The sequence below is a fragment of the Apteryx mantelli genome, chromosome 1 (genome assembly GCF_036417845.1).
Source record: "Apteryx mantelli isolate bAptMan1 chromosome 1, bAptMan1.hap1, whole genome shotgun sequence".
NCBI classification, from domain to species: Eukaryota; Metazoa; Chordata; class Aves; order Apterygiformes; family Apterygidae; genus Apteryx; species Apteryx mantelli.
Genome location: NC_089978.1, coordinates 196,478,611 through 196,491,037, shown reverse-complemented (window position 1 = coordinate 196,491,037; position 12,427 = coordinate 196,478,611). Strand labels below are relative to the sequence as shown.

Here is a 12,427-nt window from a genome sequence, read left to right as displayed (position 1 = left end):
TTGCCCAAAAAGGTGGTGTGAGCACGACAGGAAGTCTGAGGAGGCTGGACTTGCTGATCAGCTACTTTTCGTTTGGTCTGACATGAGGGCTGTGGTTTTCTTGAGTCTGGGGGGGGGAAAAAAAAAGTTGTATATCTTCTGGAAGAAAAGAAAAACATTTGGGAGGAGAGGGATAAAGCTTGAAAAAAAAAGATTTTTATGAAATGAAATACAGAGCATATGAACAGTGATTCATTAATAAGTAAACTGATTCTTCAAATAAAGGCACTTTTTTCAAAAATGGAAGGATTTCTGGACCTGGTTTTCCAAGCAGCTTGAATACCCATCACACTCATATCACGCTTTTGTTGAACATGTTGTAACCTCTGACTCTAGGTGTTAGCCCCTGTCTAGTTGCCATTTCCTCTCATATCTGGAATGCTCTCTTGCTCTCTCAGTATCCATAAATGGACTTAAGAACTTCCCAATATTTTGAGTATATTGTGTGATGGGATATATTAGTCCTCTAGAGCAGAATTTAGTAGACTATGAAGTCTCTTCAGTTTTTCTAGGATGGCAGTACTTAATTAGAAAGTTGTCAAAAAAATGAGTTAGAGCCCTAATTCCAGTAAAAGGGACATAATGTAATGTGCAAACCGAAAGTGAGGTTTGAGGGAGGAAAAGAGGTATGATGAATTAAGTCACATTTGTGCCTTTCCAATTCTGATGAAACTTAGGTTGCCACAGAACCCAGTCTGCATTTTCATGAGTTGCCTAGATTTTTGCTTCCAAATCACAGTTCCTATCTGCAAACAAAATGATCTCACCAAGTTTGCTATTAGTGTGACCTTAGTGAGTATGGCTCCTTTGATTCTCCTTACACTTGGGCTAATAGTCCACCCATTTTACAGGTTAAGATAGTTGAATGCTGATGAGACATTCCATAGGCCACTGGAAGAAAAGAAAAAAAAAAAATACTGAACCCAGCTGTGGCAGATCAGAGTGGTGTGGTATGACTTCAGAAACATACTTGGGTATGCACGGCTTTGTAGCATAGCTACTCTTACCTGCCTGGGCTGCTTGGTGCGAGAGACTGATAGTCACGTTAGTGAGTAAGAACCCTGAGTCATCAGATTTCCATTGGGCAGCTGCTCCTGCTCTTAGCTTCATTTCTGGCGTAATGCCTCTGCTACGTTGGGAAGGGCATCCTCAGCGGACAGTCATGTGGCTTTTGTATCTGTGCCAGCGGAGTCATCACTGGCTGAAAATAGGGTGTTAGGGTATTTACATTGCCCTGGCTGTTGCTCTGAAGGAGACTACTGCAGCATACCTCAGTTTTAGCTGTATTTTCCTTTGCTAATGCAAATTAGAATTTAATGTTTCCACTGTTATAAAATCTTTGAAATATTCTGTGTTCTTGGAAGTACTTTAGAGTAAGGGTATTTAAGTGGGAACTGGGATGGGAGGGCAAGGAGGAAAATTTTTATAAAAACCCACTCAGTATGCTGTGTTTTCTGAAGTCACATGTTTTCCATGGTCCTGTCTGCTGTGTTAATGATGGAAATAAAAGGATATTTTTCACCAGTTCTTTTCACCTGCTGCCTGAAATAGCATAGACAAATCATAATATCAAGTGATTAATTACAGGCATTATGTGGTATATTCAAGACAAACAGAAAAATATGTAGAACTACAGCAAGAGTCTTGTATTACATCTCTGCATAAAACATCATGCTTTATATGCTGTCCTGTGGTTGCACACAATTGCAATAAAAAAAATCCTGTACTCTGCGGGATAGAAAGCCATGAGAGAGAGATTTTATGTTGAGGGTTACTTCATGTGTCCTATTCAGCATTACTCTCTGAGCAGAATGGGAATTGCTGGAACAAATACCTTTTAAGCTAATGCAAAATATCTGAGATTTGATGACTGTGATTTTGTGCTATTTTTTGTGTTTGTATATAAATGATTGTAATGAGCAGGAAAGAAATGTGTTCCTATGATGTATTACGTGGTGCTGGTCATTCATTTAGTTTGGTAGAATAAATAGAATAGCAAAAACCTGTCACAACTAAGAAAAAAATCATTTTGCAGTTTATTTTTTAGACTTACCTGGAGAGATAGGAAGACATTTTGGGCATTTAGGAATCTTTTTAATGGGTGGAGCTCCCATGTTAGCACTGACATATGTGGAACTTGTACCCTGTTAAGTAATGTGACTGATAAGTGCAGGCATTTTATTCAGACCAAAACTGTTGATCCTATTTAGACAGTCAAGACAGATTTTTCTAACAATAATTTTGACTTATTCTGATGATTCTTTTATACATATTTTCAAATATCATGCATCTTTGTAGTGATTTGTCAGGTTCTGATAGCCATTGTGCAGCTAGCTATCTGAATAGCCATCTGAATTAGCACACAGTTTGTAAATAACATGGTAGTCTGCATTTTTTTTTGTTTCTATTTCTGTCCTTAATTATTTACTTGAGGGTTATTTCTTCACCTCTGTGGCCAAATTTCATCATTGGATTTCCATTTCATATTTTCCACTACCCTCACTATCCCTTTTTGTCTTATTGTATATGAGTACCATATAGAGGTTAGCTTATGGCTGTCTGATTCTGACTTTTGCAAGAGGAAGACCTCTCTGGAGGCTCTTAAACTTGTGGTAGCTGAGTATGATCTCCTATGGACTCTGCATGGACTGTGAGAATTCATTGTAATGGTTTTCCATGGTATTGAGGTGTGTGTGTGTGTCTTCTTCACCAGAAGTTTTAGATCAGGAAATGAGGGCGCAGGCTATGGTCACTTTTACGCCTGTGCTGCATGAAGAGTACTCCAGCAGAACAGATACTAGTAATTACTCAGGGAACAGACCTAATGCCTTTCCTTGGCCCTTTATCCTCCTGTCTTTCCCCCATCTCTTTGAGGATGGTTTTCCCAGTGAGAACTTTTGTTTCTGTTCCCAGTTCTTTTCTGTTTACTCACTTGCACTTTAAAGGAAGAGAAACAAGACTCTTCTGAACTCTAGAGTCCTTAGTTCCCTCACCTCCATCTCAGGGCTGATGTGCTGGAAAAATATAGTTCTTCAAGCTTCTGTGGGCCATTAGTGTTGCACCTCTATATTGTGGGGAAGGAGCTGAGTACTCATACCCATCCGTTGCTACAGAAAGGATCCAATTCTGTGTGAGGTTCCAGATACTATAACAGGTGCTCTTGTTGGAAAGCAACTGCTTTCCCTAGCTGCTGCTTCATTCCTTCCTCCTCTGTAGGAGACTTACTCCTACAACTACAAGAATTAGTCCTGCTTATTAACATCAGTCATTTGACACTGCACAGAAGCTGAAGTCCAGGATCTTGGCTGTTTGCATGTTCATGGCAGGGAGAGGAGCAGAAAGTACCTGCTTTATTTTTTTAAATTAACAAATTTTTTTATTTTGTTTCATTACTCTCCAAAGAGTGTTTTCTACCAGCATTTTAATCATTCAGCTTCTCTCAAGAAAGCCACATCTTAGTTTTTTTGTAACCTTGCTCGTGGAGATCCTTCCGTGAAACTGACTCCGCCAGTTTTGTAGCAGGGTGGAGCAGCCACTTACGTTTTCTGGTGACTTTGTGCAGCCTCAACAGGGAGAGAGCAGTAGTGATTACTGACTGTGTACAAAAGAGGAATGTTAAAAGTCTGTAGGATTAGCCATATAAAAGGTCTCTAGTTGTGAGAGTAATCATGACTTTACATTATTGCTTGCAGATTTTTTATTTTATGATAACCTGTAGGTATCTGCAAAAATCCTCGTTCCCTTCTTTGCCTTTCCTCTTCTCTGCCAAGCATCTCCCCGTCCTCCCCCCAAAAGTAGAAAATATCTTGGTGATGGCCAAGAGTGCTGTGAGGGAGGGAGTAACATCATTGACCTGGTGGCACTGTTTTGAGGATAAAGCACAAGTTAGTCTGCTTTTCAGAATGCAGCCACTGAGCCCATAAGAATGAAGAAATATTAAACCGTACTTCATATCATTGTAACTGGCAAAAAGTAGAAGTTTGCAATTACAGGAAGATGCATTTAGCATTCAGACTCTTTTGGGAATTTATTTGGAGACAAAAATTGGCATTGAAGCCAATAATAATTTCTGTATTTTGAAGATTGAAATTAGGGATAATAAATTTAAATAATGACTTCAGATGGTTTTTTCGCACAACTTCTATAAAAATTATTTGTTTTGGAAATCATTAGAGTTAAAAATTCCCCTTCAACAGCAGAATGAAACTGAAGCTCATCTATGAGAGAGTTTTGTGTGACTGCAGTTGCTCAGTTCCTAGAGTATAATTTCATATGTGTAAATTCCTTGTGCCTTTTGTTGTCTTTTACTTTATGAGCAGATGTGCATTTTTCAAGACAGTCAGGAGCCTTGATTTTGCAGTGTGCTGTTGTGTCCAGAGGTAGCTAGAGTTAGAACTGCTCAATTCCTGGCAGACCCAGAAATGGTTTATGAGTGAATCTGGCTAAACAGTGTTCATCTTGGACTGCATTCAGCACTGGACAAAATCATGTGTTTGGCTCTTCTGTCTCCAACCACTACCAGAATCTTTCTTAACTATATGCTGCCAAGAAGAGGAAGTATCAAATGTAAAGGTTTGTGAACCAACGAAATGTTAAAAGGAACTGTAAATTAAGAGTTTTCTAGAGAATACCACATGTACATCCCCACATGTATCACTTTCATTATGGTCAGTGTCTTTTGCATAAGGTTTGGGGATAGCAGATAGTCCCAGACTTGTTATTCTGTCAGAGTATAAAAGCGCTGAAATTTACTTTGACAGCTGAGAACTCAAAATCACTTTTCATATAAACATCTAGTTGCTCTTACTCTCAAAAATGTCAGTATTACCCATAATATCCTTAGACACTTTTTCATATCAATTAAAAGGACTAAAACAGGTGGTGTTCTTTCCTCGTTTCTAAGAGAAGACTTTGTGGAGTTGATTTCTGTGTGGGTTTTCTTTTTTTTTGTCTTTTTAAGAACCATTTGAATAAGTTACGGGCACCACAGTAATAGTGGGTATATTATCTAGAAGCTTGTGAGTTTATTTTTTAGGAAAAAAAGCATTATTTTTACAAGATATGACTCAAATTTTCTCCTCTTTTTGGACCTTTGGAGGATAAACATGTTGGTTGTTGAAGGCCTGTATTGGAGCTCTGCGTGAGCTTATACTGTTGATTTGTAAGGCTATGAGATGTTTTATCCAGCTTTAACAACTGAAAATGCAATGTGACATGGTAGAGACTGCTAAAACAGGATCTCTTCTTTCAACACTCTTTGTAAAACAGACCTTCAGTGGGAGAGGAAACGAGTAGAAGTTTCTCTTGAAAACTCACATGGGTACTTTACATGCTTATTTTTAATTTGACTGTTTGCATTTACAAGCATAGTTCAGGGAGTCTGATTTGATCAGCAAGTAGTAGTAAATGCAAGACACTGTTCAGTAGCTGCAAAGGTTGCTGTGAATTACACAGTTCCAGACTGGTTGAATGAAGAATATGCCATGTAGGTGAGCCTTAAATCCTAATACTTATGGTTTTATATTCTCTATTTTAACTATTACAGCTTACTATCCTTTCAATAGCAAAAAATATTTCAGTTACTCTCCCTACATGTTTCTGTTTTTTATACCTGTCCTAAATACATTCCAGAATGAAATGACTAAATTAGCAGCCTTTTGGAATGTATCTTACTAAGGAAATTATATATTTATTTTCCTCGGTTTTATATTGTGGTGGTGTTTCTTTGAGTAAGTATTCTAGTTCAGTATCTCTCTCAAAAGAAGTAGATGGGGAAGCTAGTATGGGGCAGGCACAGAGTTCTAGAGCACTCTGTCCTAAAGGCTTTATCTCTGCTTTCGGCCAAAGAATAGAGGAGAGGAAGAAACCTAGTAAAACAGGAAGTGAGAAACACTAGAAATAATCAGCCTCCAGGAGAAATTTAAAATCATAGGTTCATTGCTTTTGAATTCCAAATAAATTTAAAAACCATGAAGACTGTAACTTATAGTCTTGTACACTGAGGAAAAAGGGGACCTCAGTCCATTGATATGGAAGAAAGTTTGGAGTCAAGAATGAATGAAATTGTGCTTTTGCTTAAAATAAAAGCTCAGTAAGTGACTCCTAATAGAGGACAACAGTTAAAGCAGTCTTAATTTCCAAGCTGCTTTACCTTGCAATTCAAAAATGCTTTATTGATGTTACATGGAAGTTAGTTCTACTCTTCCTAATCACAGCAACTGGCTTTTCTGAATGTTCACTACCAACACCTGTACAGCTTTTTCGTTTATACAAATGTCTTCTATTTTTAAATAATTAAAAGGCTAGATCTTGTTATAGACGAAGATATTTCAGTCTATCTCAATAAGTGTTTGTACATTTGTACCTGACCTCCACTACTTAAATCATTTTGATAAGAACATAGCTTTCAAGGACCTTGGTTTTTTTTCCATCTTGTCAATCTTCCCTTTTTTTCCTTCCCCCTTCTGGCCATTAACATAACCTGTATTTATGTTACTTAAATGAATAGAACTGAAAAGCAGAGTTTTTTTTCACATATATGAGAAATTTTTTGTCGTCTTTAGGACTGTTTTAGTGTAATGTGTCATGATAGCCCTGTTCTGTTAGTCAACAAGAAAATTAATTTGTTTTCCCATGGTAATGTTTCATATGCTTCATGTTAAGTCAGTAAGGAATGTCACAATGTTCTGTGTCACATGGTTTAAGCTTTTGGAAAGTTTGCCTAATGAATCTTTAATATTTTGGTTAAAAAATGTATTTCAGATTCCATGTCTTCAACCATGTTTTAAAGTATTAATGTTGTATTAATAGTGTTTTGAGATGTCCTTTAATATTTTTTTGATTTTTTGTCTTTTTTTTTTTTCCAAAGTTAACTTGAATATCAAAAATAACTAAGGCCATTCTGTTTTCTGCAGTACTTTGGAAGCTTGCTTGTAATATTCTGTGTTGAACTGGCCTGTGGTGTTTGGACCTATGAGCAGGAAATAATGGTGAGTCAGAAAAGGAGGCTGCATTTTTTTCGGAAGAAGAAAACAACGATTTCCATTAGCTAGCTGTTTTCTAATTGCTATAGTGTTTGTCCTTTATTCCGACAGTCTAACTTCATGTGATTGTCTTTTTTTAAACAGAGAATTTTTCTGGGAAAGCATGTCTGTCTGAAAGGTCCTGTCTGGATTTCTCCCCAACCCCTTTATATTAGAGAGCCAAATCCTGCAGACTGATTTATTTAAGGATTTTATTTTTAGTTGTTTCTTGCTTAGGCAGATTCTCATTGAAGTCAGTGGAAGTTTGATTAAGAAAGAAATACAGGTTTAAGATCTGTATTTTGAGAGAGGAGATATGAGAAGTTGAAAGGATTTTGTTCTGAAAGTTTTTCTTGTTTTAAAGAGCTATAACTCACTCCACTGTTTTGTAAACAGACAGTGTGTTCTTTCAATAGATGACTTGCTATCTTCTGAAATCTTCACACTGTCTCCACAAACTATAAATGCTGGTTTTATGCAAAGCATGTCTTAGTTATAAAACACTTTTCTGTAAACTTGTGAAAAAGTTTTATCTCTATCTAGCTTTTATAACTGAACCAATCTTTAATTTTCAAGCTGAAGACTTGTAGCCATCATATAAGAAAATGGGTAAGTGTTGAACAGAAGATAAAATGACTTGTTATTCTACTGGATGCTGTATGCTTATGTTTTGTATTCAGTTTGGCACATATTTATGAATAGAGGGACAACTATTTTCTCTGAGTTGCCAAGATATGCCCAATATACTGCTCTTTTAAACAGCTGCCAATGTGTAGCAATTACATTGCAGTAAGATGGGAGGGAGCTCTCTTGATATTTACACAGTACTGAGACTAAAGGAATTTCTGGCAGATCTGAGGAAATATGGCAGCATTTATATCAGAACTCATTCCCTTGCTTATAGATTCCGGAAGAGTGTTCTATTATAACAATAATTAAGGCTATCCCTTTACTTTAAATGTCAGCTTACATTGATGCATTTTAAAATTGGCAATGCAGACAAGAGGCATGCTTCATCCTATGAGCACCGCTCTCCAAGGCTTTTGTCAAAAATGACAGTTATAACTAACATCCATTGTTCCACAGAAGTCTTGTCAGTGGAAGCTGCCTGATATAACAGAACCTTCAGTGCACTGATATATGCCTTCTCCAGCCTTTATTATTCAGTTAAAAAACCTGAAGTTACAGGTATGTTCTAGTGTGACCGCCCCCCCCCCCCCCAACTTTCTGTTACCTCCTATACTACTGAAACCCAGAGCTAGTCTGATAAAAGCCAGCATACCATATGTTTAGGCATTGGTGACACCTAAAAAAAAAAAAGAAAAAAAAAAAAGGGGGGGGGTGAAACACAGCTGTTCCTGCTGCCACAGTAAGACGCACTAAACTCCAATAGTGGGTCACAGTGAACCCAGGTATTCCAAACTCCTCCGGTTCTTCCTCTACATTCCAGGAATTCAAGAGTATGAACACAAGCATGCAAATAGAAAGAACAGGAAAATAACTATTATGAATGAGGTTTCTCTTTTTGTCTTTTTTCACTGCTTTTACATTTTTTCTTTCCCTCCCTCATACCCTGATATACTGAACCTCTTTCATGATTTCTTTTTCCATCTGATTTCCTTTTTATTCTTCTGCATCTCTTTGTCATAACGCTAATGTTCCTCAGGTAGTGAGATGCACTAGTCTGAGCTTTCTTGCTGCTAAGGTTTGCTGCTTACTGGGATGTTTTAAGACCCATAGGAAATGTGGCAGCTTGGAAGAGCAGAGATCACTTCCAAAGAGCATGCTTTCTCCTAGTCTACCAGATAGAGTTAAGACGACTCCCTTTAATACCTCAGGCGTGACTTGCTGTCATGTTAGTTTCAGTGTAGCATGAAATCACAGGAACCCCTTGCAGACTTCAGAGAATCTGTTAACATTAGTGTACGTGGGTGTGTGATGTTGTCAAAAATGTCACTGTGGCATAACCACCTCTGCTAGTCCAACAAGAGTTCTCTTTGGCATATGGACAAGTCTGCTGTAAGAGTCCCTGTATAAACAATTTTCCTTCCAGCTCTTGATAGCTCTCAGTATGAAAAGTGTGCCTCGTGACTAATCTGTCCCACCCACAAGACTGAAAAGCCAGTGTGGGTTTTCAGCTTACTTGAGCATTGGTCAAACCTTGATACTTATTAGAAAAAGAGTAATGAATTAATATAAGCAGATCTGAACAGCAAACACAGCTTTACAGAACTTATATGCTAAAAATCAAACCGATGTCTCTAATTTTTGTCTCCACACTACATAAAGGTGTTGGCATATAGCGAAACAAATGCATTTCAAGATCATATATTACTGTGCACTAATACATGTGTGGGTTGACAGGAAGCTATTTAGTAGATGAATTGATGTACTCAGTTTGACACCTTGACATTTTAGTAGTAGACAAAGATACAGATACTAATATCCCTTCTTAGCTCCGGAATTCAAATTGACTTTTCACAGTGGATTTTAGTTTGCTTTGCTATGCTTTTAATTTCCTTCTCTCACATTTTTGCATTGATTTTTTTTTTTTCTGTTTTCATTGTTTTCATAAAAAAGTTGGACGTCTTGTGTTACGTGCATAACCTTGGACTGTATTCAATTCAAATAAGATAATAAAAAAGAAGTCTAGCAAATATGAGCTGAAGTGCAGTGATATCAGATATTATCCAAAGAAAGCAAAGTGCTAGCTTTCAGCACAGTGTAAAGAGAAATGCATTGAGTACAAAAGCAAATTATTTCATCATAGCGACGAATGTAAATGTTTGAAGTAGGAATAGTCTGTGATATTGTTTTCCTAAGTATTTTTTAGTACTCTACTATTTACATACATTTTTCATGTGGACAATTGTAAGATCAAAGCCATAAAGCATAGGAAATAGAAGTTCTGCTATGTGAGAGGTGTGTTAAATTTCTCAGTTGTTGTTAATATGATGTATGAAGTTTTACCAATGGATGAAAATTGTAGTGTAACTTACCCAGCAGGAATGAAATGTTATTAAATGTTCTTATTTGGTTTGAGGGGTCATTCAGGCAGGGATTGTTCCTATGTTTTTGTAGAGCATCTAGCACAACAAGGACCAGGCTCCTTGGGAATTACTGTGATAATTTGTTTGTTTAAGTTACATTTATTGCACACACAGAATGTTACTGTTAGTTCCAAATTGAATTGGATAGCTAAGCTCTAGCCGTTAGAGTAACTTGGCTCCCCCAGCCTCCAAATGAAAGGTGATATTGCAATTGTGATTTCTTTCACCATGACTGCTAAAAGCTAATGAGTACAAGGCAAAATTCATCAGGAATGGTATGCGTGCATAGAAGGGAAACTATAAAGTCTTAACTCCTTGATTTAGTTTGACAGACTGAAAGTTGTGCTGCTGGAACAGAAGTCAGTTTCTTATCTTTACTCTTAAGTGCATTGCATGCCCAATGCCATAGCCTTTGCTTGTGCTGTTTCTGACACATTACTAATTGAGGGTCATAGTCTTGACAAAAGAGAGAGCCAGCTCCTCACTTCAGAATAGTCATACTTTGAAAAAAGGATTCTTAAAGCATTGTTTCTAAGGAAAAGGCTTACAAGGGCATAAGTGTGTGTATGCAGAGAAAAAGTTCACAGGAGTTAGGCTCACTGAGTACGGTGTCTTGTTACTGTTCTTGAGAAAGATACTGAAAAAGGATACATTCAGGATGCCTGCAGCCTAGACTTCAGTCAAAGCCATCAAGTCAGTGAAAAGGCTCTCCCAGCATAAAATTCATCTCAGTTTTATATATAAAAAAGTTAGATGTTTAAATCTTGAGTTTGTAACCTTAGATAAAAAAGTGGATTTGAGACTTCAGGGGGATGATTCATCTGCTCGATATACCTGTCTTGACTTGAGGTGAGATTAATTGCTCCATACTAGGTGCCTGGGGTTTTTTTGTTGGTGGTGGTGGGCTTTTTTTAATGACTATTATCTTTGACTTAGGCAGCTACAAGTCAGATTTCTAAACTGGGGCAGATGTATTTCATCCCTGCTCACCTGGATGGGGCTTGGTTCAAGTTTTATGCCAGAACAAGTCTGGTAATGATCTAATGGAGTTGTACCTAGCAATCTCAGAATCTTTCCAGAGCACAACAGCTCCTTTCCCAGTGTACATTTATCTGTAAGCAAGTCTGATGCAAATAAGTTTTTTCCAGCTGTTTTAATAAATGTTCATGAAGTTTTAATATCTTTAAGAACAGAAGCACTTATTTTCCTGTTTTACTTGAATATGAAGTTATTTTGGTCATCGCACTGTAAAGGTTTCTGAGTAGGTAAAAATTCCGGGTTTGGAGCCACAAGCCAACCAATCTGTTTATCAACTCAAGAGTTCTGTTGTATGAATTACTTTTCTTTCTTTGTTTCAGGTTCCAGTGCAATGGTCTGATATGATCACTCTAAAAGCCAGGATGACCAATTATGGCCTACCTAGATACCAGTGGCTTACCCATGCTTGGAATTTCTTTCAGAGGGAGGTAAGAAGACAGTTAATTCATGAAGTAGTGCCTGTTCAGTAAGTGGTATTTATCTGTTAAGGAAGAGGTTTGTTTTTTTTAATGAAAGAGAAATGCAAGTTTAATGAAAGACTATGTAGTGATGATATCTTTTAGATCACTTGATATCCAACTCTTCAGCTTTTATGAGCTCTAAAAATTCCATGTATCTTTATGACTCTGAAGGTCTCCATTTTTCTTAGAACTTATGTTTATTATTCCCAGGACGTGCTATAGCTTTATCTAATGCTGATATGTGCACGTCCATTGCGCTCTCTTTCTTTCTTTTTCTTTTTTTTTTTAAAACAATGTTTCCTAAAGACTTGCACCTCAAAAAATAAATACTGAACGTACAGTTGTTGGAAGTGAAGTAGTGTTCAGTCATGACAACCTAAATAGCTGATTTATGTGCAGTTAAGTAGGCATATAATTCTTGGTATTATTGAGTATCTAGCAGTTCAACTCAAGAGACAGAATGTCTGTATCTAGTTACTTGGTGTAATTATGGTGCAGTGCATGAAGCCTATTTAAAAAAAACATATTCAAAGGGTATTAAAACTCTTTGTTTGCATATGCCACTAATAATCCAAAAATAAGTAAAATTGAATTAAATTACTAACATTTTCTTCTCCTTTGCCAGTGATGGTAGGACACCAACACCTTTTAAGATTATTATTACATTAAGAATATAATGTGTATAGAATTAAAAATCTGTGGGTAGAATAAAATGAACATTTCTGTTTGCTATTTTAATATTAAACTGTGCTCTCCTTCCTGTATGCTTTGTTAGTTTCCTTTAGTGGAGCTGTCATATCTAAGATATGGTGTTACC

General features: G+C 37.0%; 1 protein-coding gene across 3 annotated transcripts in view; it reads left to right on the top strand.

Moving 5' to 3' along the window:
- Window positions 1–12,427, top strand: part of TSPAN12 (tetraspanin 12) — a 52,051-nt gene that overhangs the window by 27,007 nt on the left and 12,617 nt on the right. For all 3 annotated transcript variants that reach the window (XM_067315301.1, XM_067315290.1, XM_067315310.1), the window contains 2 exons: window positions 6,954–7,028; window positions 11,470–11,577. In XM_067315301.1, coding sequence (XP_067171402.1) covers window positions 6,954–7,028; window positions 11,470–11,577 — 183 coding nt within the window. The remainder of the gene's footprint in view (window positions 1–6,953; window positions 7,029–11,469; window positions 11,578–12,427) is intronic.